The sequence below is a fragment of the Uloborus diversus genome, chromosome 5, assembly GCF_026930045.1.
Source record: "Uloborus diversus isolate 005 chromosome 5, Udiv.v.3.1, whole genome shotgun sequence".
NCBI classification, from domain to species: domain Eukaryota; kingdom Metazoa; phylum Arthropoda; class Arachnida; order Araneae; family Uloboridae; genus Uloborus; species Uloborus diversus.
The window spans coordinates 139,983,273-140,007,033 of record NC_072735.1 but is presented as its reverse complement, the minus strand read 5'-3'; the positions used below and the strand labels follow the sequence as shown (position 1 = coordinate 140,007,033).

Here is a 23,761-nt window from a genome sequence, read left to right as displayed (position 1 = left end):
TTTCTTTTCCATATTTTGGTAATCTACTCGTCCATGTTATGATAATTTGCTCGGTGGAGAGGAATTCCACCAATGGTGGTGAGAATAAAATCACAGAAAAAGAAGAAAATCGAATTTTCTAAAAATCGCTTCTAGGTGCTCCCCCTTATGATACAAAATAATATTGTGCCAAATTTCATGAAAATCGGAAGAACGGTCAAGGCGCTATGCGCGTAACAAAGATCCAGACATAGACTTTCAGCTTTATTATTAGTGGAGATAAAGATAAGCCATGTCGGTTTTAGTTCAACATATTAACTTGAAATTAAATATAAATATATATTTCAACTGGGGCAGTTAAATCATTGTTTGTTTGGTATAGATAAAATGTTAGCGCAAATTGCTTTTGCGTTGCATTTACTGTATGGTCTTAAACAAGTATCGTGAGAAAATTACTTCTAGACCGCTTTTAGGAGAAATATAAAGCTTTTATGAAGAATTGCCAGCTGTAATATGCTTAAATATAAAGATATGATGACATAGTAGTAATTTGTGTTTGCCGGTTTCGGGGATATTTTGCTGTTTTTAGTAAATGATATTAATTGTTTTGCAGAAAATAACCACCATTGCTTCAGTCCTACCATCAAATGCAATGTAAAACCGCAATTTTAATGACCATGTAAAGCTTTTTCAAAGTAACATGTGCATTTCTCCTTCTATGACTGTTAGTCTTTTGCGGAGGACTTTGTCCTACTAAGTTGCAATTTTTCCTACTGAAGTTGTTCATCGTTAAGTATTAAGTGGATATTATGCATTACAGCTTTATATTACAGCAATCTCTTGTTACATCGCACCTCGCTGTATCGGTCATTCGGATACATAACGGTTTTCTCAATTTCCCCTAAAAATTAAATGAAATAAAACCTTGTTTCAAATATGATGCCACTGATGTGAATTATTGTATTTCTCATGAAAAATGCCTTTTTTTTAAACAAATGAACAAAACGAATGATTTTTTATATATGTTGTTTCTAAATTTGCTACAGTTTAAAATGCAGCTTTGGATATTTATTTCACCCGACGACAATTTATAAGCTTTGATTTAGTTTAAGTGTTAAAAAAACAGTTGGTAAGCCATTTTTTCCTGTTTTAATTTTTTTTTTTTTTTTTTTGATAATGTTGTCCTAATACAATAACGAACTCGAATATTTTATTTTTGTTGCCTGCAATTGAAACAAATCTTTGCATATTATGGTCTTTGATGTTTTGCTGTTTTTTGTTGTCTCTTGCGAATTCGAAAACGAATTCGAAGTTTCGAGAATTCTCAATTTACAATTGATTAAAATTTTTTTAAAAAAATGTATCAATATTTTGATGAAATCACTTTAATGTAATTGATTCTGAGACGTACAAAGTTTTAAAAATATTGAAACAAGCAATGAACAATTTATTCGTTTTCTTCTTCGAAAGGTTTCTCTGCAGAAGTTTTACTTTAAAAGAATTAAAGTAAAACCTTTCCATTACGGTGGATCCTGTATTTCCGCGGGAAAATAATTTAATGTGCTAGAAGACATTTGTTATCTTTCACTAAAGAAAAATCTCAGATGGACGTGGAATAAGAGAACAAGAAAAAAATATTTGACGAAGCAGATGGATTCGCTTAACGGGAAAAGGAATAGAACGAAAAAATGGAAGCGGGGAAAATTGGCTAGAACTAAGAAATGACAATGTTTTATCGTGGAATATAATTGGTCTGGAGATATTTCATGTTCTTATAATATCTATGTATATATATATATATATATATATATATATATATATATATATATATATATATATATATATATATATATTAAACATTTGAAATTCTACTTAATCTAACATTTTCGATACATCAGATTAAAAGGATTTTGCAAAACAAATGTGGTGATTAAAACCAAAAAAGAACCAGCTCAATCCATAAATTTTCAAAAATATTTTTCATAATATTTTCCTTTTTTTCTATATTGTTACGCCACAAAGTGATTTGGAACGAGTCCCTCTTAAGTACGTAGAAAACCGCTTACAAAAGCATGTATGTTTCTTAATCCATGCTTATATCCCACAGCCACAGTAAATACGCATAAAATCTGCTCAACCAACGAATTTTCAAAAGTATTTTTCTTAAACTGTTCCTTTTTTTTTCATATTTTCACGAAAAAAATTTCCTTGAAAAATCCGACCTAATTGAGAGAAGGAGATCCCTCTCAGTTAGGTTGAAAACCGCTGTCAAAAACAGGCATGTTTTACGACAACAAGCTCAATCCATGCTTCTGCCACACAGCCACAGTAAATACATATTAAAACTGCTAAATCCATGAATTTTCAAAAGCATTTTTGCTAATCTGTTCTTTTATTTAAAAAAAAAACGTCAAAAGGAATTTGCAACGAATACCTCTTAATCAGGTCGAAAAGCGCTGCAAAAGACACGTATGGTTCTTGATAGCTAACTCAATCCATGCTTCTACCACATAACCACTGTAATAACGTATGCTCGTAACATCAACAGCAATATAATAGTAAATTGCTTAATCAACTCCTTTTTTTGATTGCACAGACTGTTACATGGCAGAAAAATAAGAAATAACATAAATTTGAATGGAATTTGATTGGAAAATTTTAAAAATGCCAAAAAAAGAGGCCTAATTACTTCAACTGTAGCTCAGTTCAAATTATTTTTATTTGTAAATAATTACGCAATACCGCTCATTTCAAAGAGAAACTAGGATGAAGTCGTGCAACAAATGTTACCCAAGCAAAAAAAAAAATCTTTTCGGAAAAATGAAGTCAGCAAACGTGGCATGTTTTTTTCCACTCGTGTAAATTTAAGAAATAATTACTAATATTTTAATAAAATAAAGGGATGGAACTGGTTTAAATAAAACGCTACTTGGTGTGCTGTGTAATGAAAATTAAATAAGGAAGTCTGATATAAGAGAATAACTTTTTATTTTTTAACTCTTAAGTTTATTCAGTATGAAAGTGCCATTATCAATATTTGATATTATTCATGTTATGGTTTTACTGTAATCTTTGAGTGATAGCAGCAATTACATTAGTTACTTTTTTTCGTAATTATATTTTAAATTAGAGAATTTACATCTTTCCGTATATATTTTGTTACAAAGTAAGAAAATTATTGTTTAAATATAGTAACGTATGAACTGGTCGGATTATTGCTGACAAATCAAGAGCTGATGCCAAACATTCAAAATGACTAGAGAAATTCCGGTATATTTTAAAATTGCGGAAAAAAAAGAAAAAGAAAAGCCTAAACTGAAAGGGTTAAAAGTTCAAGTGCTCTTAGTGAGTTTTGCTTCATGAATTGAATTAAAACTAAATCTTTATTTAACCCAAAACTAAAGAGCCGAAGTCATCACAAACTGCTCTACTTTTCTATCAACTTCAAGAAAAATTTATTCTTTCGACTTTTTTTTTTAGTTAACTACTTGTTTCAATTATCGAATTCTGTGCAATGGGCCTACTTCATCGAGAAATAATGTCCCAACTGGGGAATTTAAAGCCATACAGTCTCCCGAGCCTTGATTAAAATCGATTTCATTACGTTTTATCGTTTTAGAGGAAGATAAAAATATTTTCTAGCAAAAGAGATACTTTTCAAATTGCAATTCTTAATGCTCTTGTAGACTGAGGGAAAATAGTATTATAATAAAATGGGAAGAAGGAAACATGAGTTATTTTGAAAATTTGTTCTTATTTCAAAATCAAGTTTTCTTTGTTAGTTTCTAAATTTTTACTTTGCGAAAGAGTCTAGTTTAAATATCAGATATCAAAGTTTTGAAACACTTAGAGATATTCTAAAGAATTATGATATTTCAAAATTGGATGTTTTCAAAACTTTTTCAAATTTTAAAAAGATAATACACGAAATTGTGGAATAATATACCTTTTTTTTAGTTTCAAATTTTTAAATGTGACTCATTTGTTGCACGACAGATTAACAGATTATTGTCTGCAATTTCCCCATCATTATCAATAACAATACGAATAACACTGTGCTGCAAAAAAAAAAGAAAAAAACCTTCAAAATGCTTCTGACATTTCGTCGGCTGATTCTTGTGTAAAATGACCCCCTGAATCCGAATACGACCTCCATTTTCCTCCTATACGTACCAATTTTTTTAAAGGTCCCCCCCCCTAAGTTTTTTTTCTAGTTTTCTTCAGTTTCAGAGCAATTTTTTTTTGGAGGTTGAAGAAGCTTTATATTAACTGCTAACATAGTTTTGGCAGGCAAGAGAGGTTCAAAGCTCAAGATCATGGACACCGATCGCAAAAAGGGGGACTTGGGGGGTACCCCCTCCCAAATATTAGGAAAATCACAAAAAACGATATTTTTATCCTGCTTTTTAAAAAAGATGTTTTTAAAAAACTTTTAGGGCAGAATGAGAGTATAAGACTCGCTTCTGTGACTCTCATGTCCAAAAAAATTTTTGCGATGTAAAAAAAAAAAATATCTCGTGAATGTCGCACGTTGCATACGAGTTGGATCGCAAGTCTTCATTCAAAAAGACATTCTTCTGGCTGATTCTTATGTAAAATGACCCCTTGTTTCCAAATACAAACACCCAATCACGCCCCCTCCTTTTTAGAAACCCCCCTCCGATTCAGAGCCATTTTTTTAATTTAGAGGGGGAAAAGAGCATTACAATAACCGAAAACATTATTCTGAATGACTAGAGATGTGCAAAGTTCAAAATCTTGTGCATATGTAGCAAAAAAAGAAAACTTGTAACCCCCCCCCCCATTTAAAAACAGGGAAGGGGTTGCTTTTCTACAAAAATCGGTACGTGTAGGAGGAAAACGGAGCTCATATTCGGATTCAGGAAGTCAATTTGCAGAAGAATCAGTCGGAATAGCCTCGGGAGCATTTGAAAGTTTTTTTGCTACACAGTGTGTTTGGAGGGGGAGTGCCCCCCCATGTTTTCCTTTAATTAAATAATAAGTTAAAACACTGCAGGGTAGAACTACGATTGAAACACTCCCCCCCCCCCCCCCTCACCTCAGTGAAACAAGAGTTCTACATCTGATTCGAATAATAAGGTTTCGAAATGTTTTGCTCTAATGAACTGACTGGTGTAGTTTTCTTCTATACAGTTCCAAAGAGAAAACATATAGCACATTTTGTTTTTGTCCACTGGTTAGAGTGCTCATTTACTTGTTTTGTTGCACTTGTTTTACTTTACTCACCCCAAAAAAACTAAAGCAGAACAAAACATGTTATCTCAGTTTTTTTCAAATTTGCACTTATCTATATATATATATATATATATATATATATATATATATATATATATATATATTATATTATATATATATATATATATATATATATATATATATATATATATATATATATATTATATTATATATATATATATATATATTATATTATATATATATATATATATATATATATATATATATATATATATATATATATATATATATATATATATATATATATATATATATATAAATGTTTTCAATCTCTATTTCCAAAGAACGATATTACGAATAGTATCGGAAAGTGAAATACAGACATTTTTGATTCAGTCAGCATACCCTTTGTGCCACTTCATATGCTTTATATTATAGTATTTTTTAAAGTTATTAAGAGCAAAAATCGTATTTTATGACCTCGAGAGAAGAATACATTGAAGGGCCTTTGAGTTTTTTTTTTTGCCTTAATCAAATAAACTAAAAAAGTATGGATTGCTCAAAGTTATCCGGACTTGCCCAAAGATACCTCGATTGAGTGTAGTGCTTAAACGATCATGAGCTTATTATATATTTTATTTATAAACTTTTTTTGTGACCACGTTATAACTCTATCAATACTTTCGATTTTTTCACAGCTTTTGGCGAAAAAAAAAGACAGTTCACATTTCGGTTGTACTAGTAGCCCTGGTAAATGCTGCTGTATAGCATGATTTAGAAAAAAAATTCAGTGAAAGCCTACCTAGGATCTGATCTTTAAACGCGTCTTACTAAAAAACTTAAAATAGTTTACTTACATCCCTTTGCTTCTCACTGCCGCATATATTGTAAAAATAACTGTATCATAATAAGTAGTACTCAGCTTGTTCTGGGAACGATATTATAAATGATTCGATTACATTTTTATGGCTAACAGATGAAGCTTTTCCTTGGAGCAAAACACAAGGAATATCTCTCTATCTGCGCTTGCATTGTTTTTAGTTCTAGATCAAGAGAAAAAAAACGGCGAAAAGTGCAGAGCTTGGAGAGAATTAACTACATTGCATCTAAGCCTAAAGGAAAAAACTGTATTTAATATTGGCAATTGAAACAAATTTCGCTCCAAATTCTTATAAGAAAACAAGTGAATGAATCTGCAGATTTTTTTTCCTTAAAGCTTAGTGGAAATACCCGAAAGTCTGTTTGTCCTAGCTTTACACGTTTTTGAAAACAATTTAACAAACACATTCTAATAGAATGACTGCAGATTTTTTTTATGCTTAGGGAAGACTCGTTTTATCTATTTTTTTTAAGATGGCAATTGTGACGTGTTTAAAACTTGTTCAAGAATTTTATCAACGTTAGTGAACATCAAAAAACTCTTCGGCATCCAGATTACAACTATTCATATGATAACCATTCATTGTATCTCTGTTCTCAAAGCGATTTATGTAGGAAGAATTTAGGTGTCAAGTCTTCTAATCCTGACGCGAGTTTATTACATCTGGATAACGAGATTAAGAGTCGGAAAAAATGCGAAAAAAGTTTCTTTCTGAAATGCAATAAAAGAAACTAATAATTGTTTAGTGGATACAATTACAAAAGCAACTTTATTTTTTCGGTTGCCTTTTTATCCTGAAATTAACTTCTTTTACATTGAAATCGGGTACCTTGTAATTACAAAATTCATGATGGTTTGATTTGATGTCCGTTGATAGCAAACCGAAGGAGAATATGGGGTTTTGGGACCTAAGCCCGTTTTACAGGCGACTTAGGTTTGCAATACATGTCTTTTATCTCAGTAAAAAGGGGTTAGGCTCGAAATAGGAATTTCCACAGCATTGTGAACAAAGTTAAATTTTTTCAAGCAAATATTCACTAAGAAATATAAATATGTTATTATCATAGTGGCTAAGCAGCGCAGAGTGATGCAGTGCCTTCCTCTAAATCTTTTTCAACTGCATTTAATTTTTGACACCTGTATCCCCAAAAAGTTTCTCTATAAACCACTACAAGTGAAAATATGCAACAGTAAAATTTGTGCAGCTTGGACTCCTACGTTAAACTTTCGTTCCTTTTTTTTTCATGAATATTTATAAGAAACATTTAATATTCAACTCAAAGTTGAGATCCACTAATCCTTGACAGATAGAAATAGTGTATTTCTGCAAAAGATTACGGCATAATTAATTCAGCAAGCTCAAAATAGATGCAAGTACCTTCATTATTAACTAGTCTAATGAGCAGTTTGAAGTAAATGTGAACCAAATGGGTAAGTTTCCTCTTATGATGAGAAATATTTCGTAATTTCTAAAAGGTTACTTTTGAAACTATTTAACCACGAACGAGGTTAAAGTTTTTATTTAGTTGGTTTTAAAATAAATCTTAACTGTGCTGCTTCTTAAAATTCACTGCAGTATTTAGTGGAAAAAAATATTTAGACTATGTGTTTGATTGTTTGTTATTCACAAACTTAGTAATAAAGTATAAATTAGAAAGGTTAGAAAAAATAAGAGAAAAGTATCATTTTTGTCATATGCAAATTTTAAAAGAGATGTTTCTTTACAGAATAATTGCAACATAAATCTACATTAATGTCTTATTTTCTAAGCCAAACGGATGATAAAATGGTTTTAAAATTCTTTTTTTTCTTTTAAAGAAAAATCTTCATAACAGCTTTTTATGAAACATTTTTTCGTTTATTAAGAATTATGCTGTAAACGTGGAATTGGACGTAAAAAAATATTTTTCTTGTGAGTTTTCTACGCCATAAAAGAATAATTCAAAAGAGAAAATTGACACAATGTCATTTTCCATTCCATAATCTTCAAGTAGCATACATTCCCTTTGACAGCTCTTCATTGTAGCAATTGGAGTTGTTTATATAGCGATTTATTCTACTTTTATTATAATTTATGATCTGTCTTTATGGAACAGGACGGACATCATTCAAAGCAAATTACTTACGTTCATAGTCCAATATGAATAGAATGCGTCAAAAATACAATCTTACATTGAATATCTCATTTTTCTACCGTATTTACTGTCAATTATGTTTTGCATTTTTAAACGGAATTTATCTGGGTATTTAACGGGAAGGTAAAGCATAGTGGGGGGAAAAATGATTTTCTTCTATTGAATCGCAGAGCAAATAATTTTTTGAGGTAATATCAATGGTGGTATAGTTTTGAACGTACGTATGTAAATGAATGTGTCTGGTCTTTGGACTTGATTATAGATGTATGTAGCTTTCACAGGTTTTTGTTCGAGTTGATTTGAACATTTATTTGTATTTGCACTACATCATAAATTAATCTAAGATCCTGCTTACGTTGGCTTACTCTCAGCGAATTTCCTGATAAGTTATACAAAAAAATGTAATTAAAACTAATACAAATACGATGATATAGATTTGTTTCAGGAAACGTAGTCCAATCATAGAGTTGTTGCTATTTAAAGTCTCAGTATCTGAGTAATTTACCAGACATCTTCAAATTTTGCAGAAAACAGCAAAATTTCTGCAGGTTTTTTAAATTTGATGTGGATTGAAATTTCCTGCAAATGACGCTTATTCGGCTCTCAACGTAATATTTTGGCAGGAAAAAGATTTTTTCGTAGTTTTGTGAAAGCATCAACCTTTACAAAATTCTGCCAGAAATCTGCAGAGATTTTGCAGATTTTTGCAAGATTGCTTCTTTAATTGAAAGATAACTGCAAAAAATCTGCAGAATGGGGTTGTTCCCTTCAGTCAAAAGTAGTACTTTTAGTCACTGAAAGTGATAGAATAAGCAAAAAAAAAAAAAAAAAAACATGGATCCAGAAAATTCTTTTATTTTTTCCCAATGGGTATTTTTTAATTAATTTTTTTAAATGTCTGATTTTTCAAACAAGGCGTGATCTTGATGACTTCACAAATGATGCTCTTTGGCGCATCTTTGTATCGCGTTTCCACGTTATGATAATCAATAAGCAAATTAAATATTGAGCTCTACGCTTGCTATCAATCATATCGTCGCCATACACGTGAGTAAAGATGCGAATTAAATATTTTGCTCTGTGAATGGCAACACAGAATCGCATTTCATCATTTGTGATGTCATCGGCAAGAAATGTAAACAATGGAAGATCACCGATTTAGGTATTTTTTTTAAAATATTAAACTTAAACAAATTATTTAAAAAAATTGTTAGATCTTATGTTTTTAAGCATGTTCTTTCAGAAAAAATACTTTAAAAATATTGGAAACGAACCCATTACTCAATAATTGAAAATTTAAATCAACACAACTCTATGACTTGACCTCTTTCGCAACATCCCAATACCATCGAGTTTAATATTTTTATCTACATTTTTATTTTTAAAAGACCCTCGTTTTACGCTGGAGTAACGTTCCGCAAAAGTGCAACGTAAATCAAAACTATATTCATTAAGATTTAATATTAGTATTTAAAATAAGGTTTAGGTTTGAGAGATAAACTGCTTTATTCTAGAGGTAGATAAACTGAATGAATTATTATTTCCATGTTTGGGCATTCCTTAACAATTTTTTTCCTTAACAATAAAATATTGGCAGCCTTGATTTCTTGCATCATTTCCGTAACGGGGTATTCCTTCACAAACAAATCAAAAAGACTGTTTGAAGTTTCCAAGTAATCAGACCCCCATTTCGAATTTTCCTAGGTGAGGGAAGAGGGCACACACTCAATGCAGAATTTAATTGGAAAACAACAAAAACCATGTAAAAAATTTAACTTTCCAAAACTGCCTGTTTGGGGAGAGAGAGGCTCTCCTGACCTCCATAAATGATATGCTCGTCTCAAAACTTTCAATGTGAAAGTTTTTGATTGTGTCATTGATATCAGTTCCCTCGGTGGTTTCGTCCTCCCTTGTCTCTTCCAAAAGCTCTTCTTCAGTGAGTCTAATAACTTTGCTTCCCGAACTCTTTTTTTTAATCACAAAAAAAAAAAAAATGTGTTCAGTGACCCAAGCATGCTTATTAGCAAATCGAAGTATTGTTCATTGCATGTTGTCTGGAATCTCAGGGGTATGGATTTTGAAGGAGGGGAAAAGTCTCTGTTTGGCTGTGCCACATCTGCGCAAAATCAAATTTCAATTCGTGTAAAACAGGATATAGACATCAAATTTTAAACCACGTACAATCAATGTCGTGTAAAATGAAGGTCTACTGTATTAAGAAACTCGAATGAGGGTAGATCAACCTAAATCGGATATTAAACTAAGTAGCCTTTTTAAAATCAAGTATATTTCTTTTAAGTTAAAAGACACTAGAAAGCTCACAAGTCATACTTTAGAACGACAAAATAAAATATCTCCTAATAATAACTTATTTGTATGGTATACGCATATGATTAACATACCCTAATTAAAATAACATTCTATACCACATAGAAAATTGATTACAGAATTTAAAAATTGGAGATACTTCTAAAGCGTTTAGGTTCTAATTTCACTTTTGATAGATATGAATTCATTATTTTAATTAAATCAAATAAATTCCTCCTTGCCCACACTTCTCTCATTTATTTCTAATAACTGTGCAACACATGTGTTAATGCCTGATCTTCGATTTTTTTATGCTCATATTCTAAGCTATAGTGATTTGCATCATTCAATCGTATCTGAACTAAATTCTTCGAAAGCCATTTTCAGTGCAAAATTGAACAAAATAAACAGTGTAATAAAATTGAAAATAATGACTAAAGAAAACCGTATCATTTTCCATCAAATCTTACCTCACAAAAAAAAAGGCTTAAATGGTTAAAACTTCACAAAAATTTAGTTTATCTTTTGAAAAAAGCACAAAAAAGCTTTGAAATATTCTCAGGAATGAGTTATGCGAAAATTCGAAACATCAAAGGATCTTTTCCGCTCTACTAAAAAGTAATTTTTGTCTTATTTTAAATTCATACGTGACATCATTGAGACTCTTTCAGATTTTGATGCCTCATTTGCTTTAAGAAGAAAATAGTGGTAACGGCTAAGTTTTGCAAAAAAAAAAAAACTCTCACAACTGTTTATAAAAACTTAAAAAAAATTCATACATATTTAAATGCAAAATATATATTTCAATACTATTTCAAGTTTTTTTAAAAATCAGAATAGTCTAGAGGGCCAAAATAGTCATGCATCAAATAAAACACAATATATATATATATATATATATATATATATATATATATATATATATATATATATATATATATATATATATATATATATATATATAATGGGGTGCATTGTAGACTTACCTCCACGTGGTGCACCCTGGGCAACGGTTTAACCGGCAAAATGGTCTACAACTTTGGCAGGCATCAAGCGGCTATTGAGGCGATAGCATCGATAAAGAGCTGCAAATCGCAGGAAATTTCTGAATGTCGCAGTTTCATTAACGATCTGGTGCAGCAGAATATAAAAGTGGTGTTGCAGTGGATCCCTGCACACAGTGGGATTAGAGGAAACGAGCTAGCTGATGCTCTGGCCAAGAGGGGGTCTGCTATTGTTCAACTATCAAATGAGCCAGTCTCATTCAATGCAATTAAGTTATATATAAGGAAAAAATCAAGAGTTTTTTTTTTTTTGGCAAGACCCAAAAGCTAGAAGCAACCACAAAGTTTGGTTTACAAACCGTGATTTTGTCCCTTCCGCACCAAGAGCAGAGTCAGTAGCTTTGTTTCGACTTTTCAACTGGCCATGACTGTTTACCAAAACATCTTCACCGCTTAAGGATTGTCAAGAGTCCCAATTGTGCCCTTTGCAATTCAAACGAAGAAATGGGCATTCGTCACCTGCACACTTGCACCCAGCTTTCCAGACGTAGCCTGTGTGACCGTTATTGGGAAGCAAGAGAGCGTATCGGCAGCTAAATATTTCACTCTATTGTTTCTGTATTGTTCCTTGTTCTGTGTATTGTGTTTGTTTTTTTCCATTTTGTTCTTTGCAACCTTTTCTTGCTGCCAGGCATTGGAAATAAAAAATATATAGAAAATTCAGATTTTTAAAGGTAGGCATTACGATTTGAATACAAAATTTTAATACTGGCAATACAATATTTAGTGAAAAATGCCGTTTTGTTTGCTTGTGAAGTATTTTTAATCTGTGAGCACTTGTGCTAGCTTCTCTCTAAAATTTTGTCAACTAAAATTTCAATCAAGTTGGCTATTCAGGCAGCTTTTCACACTTTTCAAGAACAGGTCTTCAGTGACAGCTAAGCTGTATTCATTTCCCGTAGTATTTTAGAACAACTCAAGTAAGATGAGTTGAATTGGTCATACAATAGGCTTAGCAGATATCCTTCATTTAAAATCACTTAATTATCTGGCAGATATTACTTAAATGTTTAGTTTACCAAGCATGTACTGGGTTAAGGCAAAGTTGATAACATGCAACTTAGATTAAACATAATATAAGTTGAATTAGTGCAAGAGTTAGTGTACTCCTACAATATTTGAAGAAAAAAAATAGCACTTTTTTGCAGCCAAAACTTTCAACTCATTCTAGGAGAAAAAATTATGTTCTGGAAAAGTTTTAGTAAATATCAATAAAAATATAAGCTTAGAACTAAAAATATTTTGTATCCATTGATTCATTAGGTAAAACTTGATTTGTTTTTCGTTTGGTTTTTTTCAAGAACATATGAAAAAGAGAATGCCCTAATGCTATTTGAAACCATTTTTGTCTTCCTAAAGCTCAATGTAACGTGTTTTTCATTAATGTAGTGAAAAAAAACAGTGAAAAATTGAAGCTTTCGAACAGGTTCTTGTATTTATTATGCACCTAAGTTGAACATTCTCGATTTTATGGCCCCACTAGATCCTAATTCATGTTTTGAGGGGAGCACCAATATTAGAAGATATCTTAGAGAAATGTAATAATACTAATAACTTAATTGCATTCATAACAAATGAAACTCAGTTATGAGTATTATTACTTTCCTACATACACATAAAAATATTCTAATTAATGTATACATTTAATTTTTCAAATTAAGCTCATCCTCATATTACAATGAGAAAAGAAAATGATTGTCACATTATCTACTCTTTGCTGCCAGAAACCTCGTGCGTTAATCAATAAAATTCACTGTCTCTCCATTTCCAGGATGACATTGCAGCACGAATACGAGCTAGTCAGCCAGCTTAGCAGAAAATTATTATCATCCTAATTAGAAACGATTTAATTAGAACACCGCTGTCTAATGCGAGATCAGATTGTGATAAAGTTGTCGGATAATTGGCACACGAAATGGTTATCTCTACTTTAACAAATTCCAAGGAAACGAACTTACAAGAAATTGTGCCCAGAAGACATGTCTTTGCAATTAAGTATTGTATTTTCATAGATACTGTACTATGATTAATGCGTAGAAATATTACGAATAGCTTCCTAACCTGTCATATAATTAAGGTTTTGAGTATGACATGTTGATAAGATGCATATGTTACCGTTAAAGTAGGAAATCCGTTATTTTACAGAATACCTAGTTATTTCATATAATAACTGATCGTGTCCGTTAAATTGTAAAACTCTCTTGTATTCCATGGTTTAACGAGTTATTTCATAGAATAACGTTTAAAACCCGGTGTGTCAACAAAAAATGTTTTAGAAATAACGTTCTTTGTAATTCCAAGTGTCATTTTAGTAATCCTTGTTGTAACAAATGGTTTTATGGTACGTTTCCATAAATACCATTTATACGTTGCATAAATCAGATAAATTGCTTCTTTTTCATTTTAATTCTTTATCATTAGTTTATTTATAGAACACTTAGTTATTTCATTTTAGATAAATTGTTTATTTTACACTTAAACTGTCTCTCATTAGTTAATTTATAGAATACCTAGTTATTTCATGGAATAACTAGGTATTCTATAAAATAACTACATTTATATACTTTAACGGTAATACATATAATATTATATTAATGCGTCATTATCAAAGGCTACTCCCCCCTCTCCCTTTTTTTGTGACTTTAAATTTAAGGTGAAGGGAACAAAATTTATATAATTCTTCTTTTACTTTGTACAGTACAATAAACTTGTCTAAAAGTAGTCTTTCTTTTTTTTTGAAATTAATTTTATTTATTTTATATTCAAATTTCAAGCGAAAGTTCACAAATGAGGCAGTGAGAAGCAAAGGGGTGTAAGTGGACTATTTAAAGTTTCGAGTACATACACGTTTAAAGTTCAGATTCTAGGTAGGCTTTGATAAGGAAAAGATTCTAAAACATGCTGTACAGCAGCACCTACCAGGGCTGCTAGTACTATCTCTCGCCTCAAGACAGAGGAGAGGTTCATTTACCATTTGTACTGGTTACTGTCTGACCATCGATTACATGGAAAAGCTAATATCTGGTTTATAGGCGGAAATGGACGTATCTATTAGTTTATAGGGGTGTTAGTTTGTTTGTTACAGATGTGCTCTTTTGCCTCTATTATTTAGCCTTAGTTTTGTAAAAATTAAAATTTGCTATTTCAGCAACAATTTTTTAATCTAATGTATATTCGATCTATATTCTCAAGGCAAAAACTAATTGATTTATTTATTCACAACAAAGTTTCGAACTTTCCATTTTGCTTCTACGTTCCTGAACGAAATGAAAATATTTTCTTTTATTTTCTTTTTATTGTTTCCATGGTAACTATTTTTGTTTTCCCTTATCTTATTTTAGAGAATGCAATAAATGAATAAGGCACTAGTGACATTATAAAATGCGTGCATCAAAATACTATAGTTATTTTCCCTTCTCCCCAGCTTGATTCAGTCAGATGGAATTGTCTTGGCAGATTGCCAGATTACATACAATCCGCAGTCAAACAGTATCTCCAAATTTTTAATTTTGTCACTTACATCCCGTTGTTTCACTGCCTCAAACGTCCTATTTGAAGAGCGAAAATTCCTCACAAGTTTTTAATTTCCATACCTAATAACTTACATTACCATTTAATGACAACAATTTCTATAAATAATAGAATCAAGTAAAAAAAAACATCCGAATTTCTTTGTTGAGATGCGGAAGCGGAATAGTAATCCTCATTATACTTAAGTAAAAGAAATCATCGACAAAACATGTAATCTAACCCATGATGAATGTTTTTTCAAAGAAATTCATAAACAAAGAAAATCAAGTAATACTCTTATTGAAAATAAATTTTTAAGGGTATTATTAGATGGAGAAGAACTCAATTATTTCGATGATATTTTAATAAAAAAGACGGATTTGAGAAGTAGGAGTATCATTAAAGTCTACCCTCATTAGCTTCAACATCTACTTTGTACAATTTGAGGAGGAAACGGAAAATTTTTAACGACTAAAACATAAAATGATAAGAAAGAAGTAGATAATGCAATGAGGTTAAAGATTTCGTAATGTATCGGAAATGATATACCTATGATGAGTAATGTATTGATAAACATTTCTTTTTTCAAGTATTAATCTTAGTTCTTTCAATATTTACGCTACAGTTATATTTCCTATTTTTACAAAAGTAATAATGAAATAAATATGAGGTAGGTAATAAGATTAACTTAACTTCTAAGTATATATGTGTATCTTACAGGGTTTTAGAATATTAATATTAATAGAAGTATTATAGTGCCGTGTGCAGGAAAACGGCAGTTTCTGCAGAAATGAGTTTTAGAGATATTTGAGGAAACGCGTTTTGGATTCAGTACTAACAATAGGAAAATGTTGTTTAAAGTGGACGTCTTTTACGCGCCTTATTTTTTCAGCGGAAACCAAATAAGCGAGCTTGTACAGTAAAGACAACGTACAATAGATGACAAAAATGCAAAAAAAAAAAAAAAAAAAAAAAAAAATTAAATTTGAATCCTGAAATTTTGAATTCAAATTATATGTTTCGCAATCACGAGTTGTGCAGGCGTGTGTGTGTGGGTAGGGGCGCTTGCGTGCATGTGTAGGCTTGTGCGTGTGCGTAGACCTGTGGGTATGCACGTAGGCGTGTGCGTATGTGTGTAAAGGCTTGTGTATGAGCGTGTGTGTGTGTATATATGAGCGTGCGTGTGTGTAGGTCATGGACGCCATCGACCAGGAAAAACTGATTCCAGGAGGCAGTGCTCAGAGCCGCGCGTGCAGAGGACGGCGGGGGGTGGTGCTGCAGCAGGCCCCTTGTCTAAGCTGAAAGAGGCACGAACATCAAAAACGGTCAAATTAGAACAATTAAGCAATCGTGATTGCTCAAAAAAGAAAAGAAAAATGCAAAATTTGCAGTTACTGCCATTTGCCTGCACACGGCAGTATAGTTTAATCAACTCATACTGGGCAATGTAAAATTATAAATATACGAGTAAAACAATATATTTTTTTAATTCTTTTTTCGGTCTTAAACTATAAAAGTACGATTCAATATCAATCAATAAAGGTTGATACAAGTTAAAATGTTTAGAACATTACAAAATTTAGAGCAGTGTAACAGATTAAAAACTAAAATTTATTGCTTTTACGATCCTCTTAGGTAGTTAACGAACTACTTCAGACTAATTAGATTTAGATCGAGTTATGTAAATACATGAAATGAGGCAGTGAGAAGCAAAGGGATATTTTCAAATTCTGATAAAAACGCGTTTAAAGATAAGGTCCTAGAAAGGTTTTCATTGAAAAGTTTTTCTAACTCGTGCTGTATGGCAGTACCTACCAGAGCTACTAGTACTATCTCTTACCCCAAAACAGAGGAGAGGTTTACATAATATTTGTACTGGTTATCTCCAAATTTTTAACTTTGCCACTGCCACCCCTTTACTTCTCACTGTCTCAAATGTTTTCTGAAATACACAAAATTATCATAGGAAAATGACTTTGTCATAAATTCGTACATATTTTGTTTTCAATTTCTATTGTTTTGAAATATATTTCCGAAAGTTATTACGATTCTTAAATGATAAAGTTTCGGACCAAGCTGAAAAGGTAAAAAAGCTTTTTACCTTTTAGCATTTACCCTACTTTTTAGCATTTGGTAAATATATATTTATGTAACTGACACTACAGACCGAATGTGACGCACACTACAACTCACTTTTTTGTTGAGGTAGCAGTTCTTCCTCCGTTGTATTGCTTTACATTTTACATTATTTTGAAAAGTAAGGCAACATTTTAAAGAGGATATTTTAATATAGAAATTACATCTTTATCAATTTCGTACCCGAAAACTCAACTCCAAATGAAAGAACAGCTTTTAAACCCCAAGACAGCCAACAAAAATACTGCATTGGAATATTTTAGGGTTACAAGAAGTAATTCAACGCAAAAATATGTAAAGTTATAAAAGAAAAGATATTCTACAAATGGTTTTGACGGTTTGAAGTATTTATGAAGTTAGTGGAAGTTTCTCATTGATTTACTTTGCATGGGATCGATATAAAGTTCACGTTTAATACAGATATATTGTTTATTTTTCGTTACATCCTTGCTGACAAGGTTACCGCGATTCCTTCTCAGTTTTCAACTGAGATCCTTTGACAGATCACGTGAAAAATATTTTTGCTTTAACCAATTAATCGGCTGTGGCAAAAAACAGCTCCCATGTTTTTTCTGCGTAGTCCAAAAACTCTTGCACAGGCAATCTATATCTTGTTCATAGGACTTACTGTTGTTGCATAAAACCTATCCATTTGCCGTGTAATATTATTTAAAGTCTGTGACTTGAAATATGTATTTATTTTTTAACATTTTCAATCATTAAACATCAATCAACAATCATTAAACATCAATCAATCGTCAAAAGATCATAAATCAACCATTACTCAAGAAAATATCAATCAAACACACATAAAGAGATCATTACCAGTTCATACTAATTATTTTCCTCACACCAGTTTTTAACGCATGGATGAAAGGTTTTTTTCGCATAGCTGAAGAGTTTTTTTTTAACCAATTGGCGTCCAGAATATAGGAATATTTACCTAAATTGTAATTAAGATTTCTAAAACACAGTACTGATAGCTTCCAGATAACGTGTCAGAGATATTACACACAAATGAGTTCCTCAGCACATTTGGTGTTGAACACCCCAACTAATCCAATAAACTAACGTTTTTTCCAGAAAGAATTTCTCTCGCTCACAAGAAATCCCCTACTTCCTTCGGCAAATCTTTCAATTACCTGCTTCCACCAACGACTAAACCGTAAAAATTCTTTCCTTTTTCTCACGGCCACACAATGATTTTCTGAACCTTGATTGCGATCGATTTCATTAACTCTTGACGATTGTGAAGGCAACATTAATTCTTTGCCCTCCAAGAAGTGAAAGTCCTTGTTAGTAATTTAGGTTTTTTCCTGTTGTAGCATTCACAGAAGCAACGAGTAATAATATTAGGAATCAGTTACAGTGGACACCGGCTAATTGAATCAGTGAGAAATTGAATCAACCGCTTTAATGAATCAAATCGTCAAAAACAGAACAAAATCCACCTATTTTGCCCTAGCCTCTTTATTGAATCAGCCATTTTATGTAATTGAAACTGTTTAGAACAAATGTGATTCATATAAGCGGCGACCACTTACTGTTACTGCAGGCAATAGATTAATTGCCATTGACGAAAATATGACAAAAAATACCAGTAATAAATGTTCCCTCCACTCCCCATCCCCCGAAACAAAAAAAAAAGAAAAAAAAATTGAATTGTGACACCTTGAATTCAAATTATGTTTTTCGCAATCACGAGTGTGTGTATGTAGGCGGGTGTGTTTGCGTGTGGGGGTATGTGTACGTGTGTGTAGGCATGTGTGTCTGTGTGCTAGCATAAGTGTGTGGGTAGTTGGATGTATGAATGTGTGTGCGTGGAGGCGGGGTATGTGTATGTGTGTGTAGGCATACGTGTATGTGTCTGTGTGCAGGCATGAATGTGTGGGTAGTTGTATGTGTGTGTATGCGTAAGTGTCTGTATGTATGCGTGTATGTGTTTGTGTGTCTATGTGTGTAGGTGTAGGTGTTTGTGTGTGTATGTGTGTGTAGGTGTATGTGTGTATGTGTTTGTGCGCGTGCATGTGTGTGTATGTGTGCGTGTGTGTAGTTGTGTAAGTATGCGCGTGTGTGTAGGACATGGATGCAACCTGGAGACGGCTTTCGCTATAGAAGCAGCATCGTGAGGAGCCGGTCGAAAGTGATGGTGCTGGCGGGAAAATAAAATGATAGCACGCCAAAAACAGTCAAGCAAGAACAATAAGCAATCGTGATTGCTCAAAAAAAAAAAAAAAAAAAAAACGCTTTCTTTTGAGTTTTTAGCAAAAAAATTAAATTCTCGTTTTAAAATGAAACCAATATTATTGCACATCAAAAACAATAAGTACACGTTGGAAAACTTAAGACGTGATAACTTTTGATTTAAGGGAAGTTGATTCCCTAAAACCTTTTGAAAATTATTTTTCGGTTTTATATGATCAAAATATCTAAATCAAGATGTTTCAAGCAATACCAAATTCTTGTTTCTATGTAGATTAAAAGTAGTTCAATTTAAATATTGATGAGCTGAATTACATTAAAACGTACTTAAATTTTTACTTTAAAGCGCGCTTTTCTCAAAACGTCAATTTTAAAAACTCCTGTTATTTTTTTGTAGAAAACTACTTTACATTTTACTTCGAAATGTTTACCAAATTTTATTCATATATTCATAATTGTACTGAAGTGTGCTTTAGAACTCACACTTTTCCCTTTACAGCTGTTTTTTGGTCAAAAACGATCTTTTTTTTTCATCTAAAAAGTGACAATTTGTTAAAATTTAATAAATTATGAAAAAAAAAAATAAAATTACCTCAAAATTTCCCTTAGGCTGACTTTTTGATATTTCTTGAAGGCACTGCAAAATTTTTAACTCTTCGGTTCATAAACTTTTGTGAGCAAAATTAACATAATGTGTGGTAATTTAGTATTACACGTATACACGGTCCCGACTCCCTTTAAAATATGAACCTTATGCTCTTTTATGGCACAATGCAGGAACAACACTAGCTTAGGTCACTGGTGCAAGTAAACAATGTAACCACCAGTGGCACACGATTGAAAATTCACATTTTAAAAGAAACGTTTTCAAACTGTACACTATTAAACTACAAAAACCAATAAGCAAACGCAACTACAAAAAACAAGCTAGTCAGTAAATATAACTACAAAAACGAACCAGTAAATATAGTACAATAAATGTTTTGCATATAACTTCGAGAATAAATCAGTTAAAAGCAATCTTACGTAAATCTTTGATTTTCTTTAATACTCTTTTGTTTGATTGAAATATGAAACTATAGTCACAGGTGAATGATATACTACACATATACAAGTATATTTACAGTACAAATTATTAGAAATGCAATTTCATTACTTAACGAATATTTTTTCGTCATTTTTATGCATTTCAAAATAAAAAACACTAAAAATACTGAGATTTCGCTATTCAATTGCCTCTTATAAATTATTTTTCATTTTTATAATCCGCAGAAGAATGTTTCAAAAATTTGCTATTTTTCATTCGATCGTATCGTAAAAAGTAACAAACGAAAACCTAATATTTCCATCATTATAAAAGCAAACCCAATAAAAATTGCCGAAACAAATGCTGTGAAGACAAACATTTTTAGTTTATAGTAATATTGGCATTATGCTGTCAATATTTTACGCCAGTCGATATATTCAATAAGGTTTTTTGTTTTGAAATATCGATAATCGATAACATGGCTGTCAACGTTATGATTACGATCAAGTTCTTCCTCATAAATTATACTCGTAAATAAAGTTATGAAAAAGTAATGCCGTTTCGAAACATATTTTGCCCTTTTGTTACGAATCTCAAAATCGCTTTGACTCCCCTTTTCAGAAACAAAAAGTTTCGTTTCTGTTTTTAAAAAAATGATTTTCTAGTGAAATGAAATTTGCTAGTGGATGAAATTTTCTGTCGAGAATTAAAGACGATTGTTGAAATAAAAAAAAAACTAAAAAAAAACATCCATATAATGGTTTAAAATACAAAAATGTGTACCACGAGGAAGATGTTGTATCTTACGGTACGGTATCTTTCTCAAATTCTGTTTTATTTTCATTTATAGCATGAATGTTTATTTTTCTTTCTACATGGTGTGTGCTAAAATATTTTTCATGGTAGATTTGCTTATCGATTATTTGTACAAATTCAAAGTTTGAGGCATGAATCATTAAAACAGTTGTTATACATATTTTATGATATTAAAATATTTGTTCAATAATTATAAGTTTCATGACAAGGATGCTTTCAAAATCTTTTAATTTTTATATCATTTACTTAGTGAAGTAATGATTTTATTCAAAATATGCTGTTGTAGTGAGTAGAAATTAATTTTTCTGTATATTTTTAATTTCTTTAGCAAAGGTCTTTGTTTCACAAATAAATATGCAAATCAGTAAATTTTAATTAAAGAACTAACCAAAAAACAAGTTCTTCAACTGCTGCGACTCAATATTTAAATGAGTTTAGAAAGCTAAATGTTTTGGAAGGCATTCATTATTACAATATTTTTTCTTTCATTCATCTCACAGAGTTAGTTTTTTTTTACAGAAAAATTTACTTTTTCTCATCAAATTTTCAATATTTTTGTGGTGCTTTATGCATTTTGACAAATAAACAGCAACATGAGAATATTAAAAAACTTGAAGTTAGATTAATCGCGTTAGTGATTATCTTGTACGGAGATATTGTGTAAGTAATCGAGTTGTTGGTTTTCCTTAAATAGCTTGTCTTTGAGATGATATTATGCACTAAATAAAAAAAATAGGATCTGGACCCCCTACTACTTGCTTTTACGTCTATTACATAATTGATGTTTTTTACTAACTCAAAAGAAGGTATGCGTGTAATCATGTACACGCGTCCAAAGCAATACCTCTTAAATCAATAACATTTTCCTACACATATACAGGGTGGTCCCGAATTCATGGTACAAACTTTAATGGTAGGTACAGGACATTGTAACAAGGATTTATTGTATAGGAATGTATAGTCGCAAGTGACGTGGTTAGGCGTAAACAGGGGAAATAACGGCCGAAAGGAAAAACAAAGATTTTATTGAAATCGTTGTTGACAAGTGTCATGTTTACAGTAAGTGTTCAAAATTGCGTCCACCATTAGCGATACATGCTTGACAGCGTCGGTGCAGCGATTGGCGTACACGTTCAAAGATGCCTGGTATTTCACGCACACCTGCAGCAGCTGCAGATATGCGAGCGACGAGATCATCATCTGAGTCAACTGGAGTCTCATAAACAAGACTCTTTAGATGCCCCCATAAAAAGTAATCGAGGCTCGAGAAATCGGGAGATCGGGGTGGCCAAGGGACTGGTCCACCACACCCAATCCATCTAGCACCAAACGTGGCATTCAGGTAATTCCGTACATCAATGCTGAAGTGTGCTGGCGCCCCATCGTGCTGAAACCACATGCGGTTACGAATGGCGATCGGAACATCATGCAGCAGTTGTGGTAACACTTCTTGCAGAAAAATAAGATAGCCTCCGCCACTGAGTCGCGTGGGTAGTAAGTATGGGCCAATCAAAAAGTCGTTCACAATACCAGCCCACACATTATTACTGAAACGTTGTTGAAACGCATGTGGACGCGTTGCATGTGGATTATCGGTTGTTCACACATGGGAATTGTGCGTATTAAAGACACCCTCGCGTGAAAATGTCGCTTCATCTGTAAATAGCACATGACTTACGACTTTACGAAATCCGGCTGCAACGCACATTGCTGCAACAACCACTGGCAGAAGTTCACGCGAAGAGGATAATCTGCCGGATTCAATGCTTGTACTTTCTGAAAATGGAAGGGGTGTAAGCGATTTTCCTTTAACACTCTGCATACAGTCTGATGACTCACACCTACGTCACGCGCAACAGTTCTTGTGCTTGACTCGGGTCTATCAGCCACAATGTTCAAGATGCTTTCTTCCAGCCTTGGAGTGCGTACAGCTCTCGACCAGCGTCATGTCTGTTGACGTCGAACGCACCTGTTTCACAAAGTTGACGATGTAACCGTTGAAAAATTCTATGATCCGGCATTCGTCGATTAGGATACTCCGCGCGATACATTCGCAACGCAGCTCTGGCGTTACCATTTGCACGGCCGTATATGTAATGCATGTCTGCTTTTTCTGCATACGTATCGTCACCCATCGTCTACGGCAGTACAATTGTGAATGGCGCTTTTCCCTACTGCGATGCATCATGTTCAACGGCGGTTAGAGGTCTACTGCCCTCTACCGGCAGTGATACCAATCAATCACTCCATTTCTCTTTCCTTTTATATCCCCTGTTTAAGCCTTACCGCGTCACTTGCGGCTATACATTCCTATACAATAAATCCTTGTTACAATGTCCTGTACCTACCATTAAAGTTTGTACCATGAATTCGGGACCACCCTGTAGAAATACAGGCGTCCCTCGTATAGCACGCTGCTTCTACGACATGGTTTCCATGTTTTAAATGGTACGAAACTTAAAGTTAATAATTCATTATCTTGATAGCA

General features: G+C 32.3%; 1 protein-coding gene across 1 annotated transcript in view; it reads right to left on the bottom strand.

The window, feature by feature from the left end:
- LOC129223166 (uncharacterized) overlaps nucleotides 1-22,672 on the bottom strand; it is a 128,879-nt gene extending 106,207 nt beyond the window's left edge. The window contains exon 1 of the mRNA XM_054857734.1: nucleotides 22,435-22,672. Coding sequence (XP_054713709.1) covers nucleotides 22,435-22,672 — 238 coding nt within the window. The remainder of the gene's footprint in view (nucleotides 1-22,434) is intronic.
- Nucleotides 22,673-23,761: the final 1,089 nt, after the last annotated feature.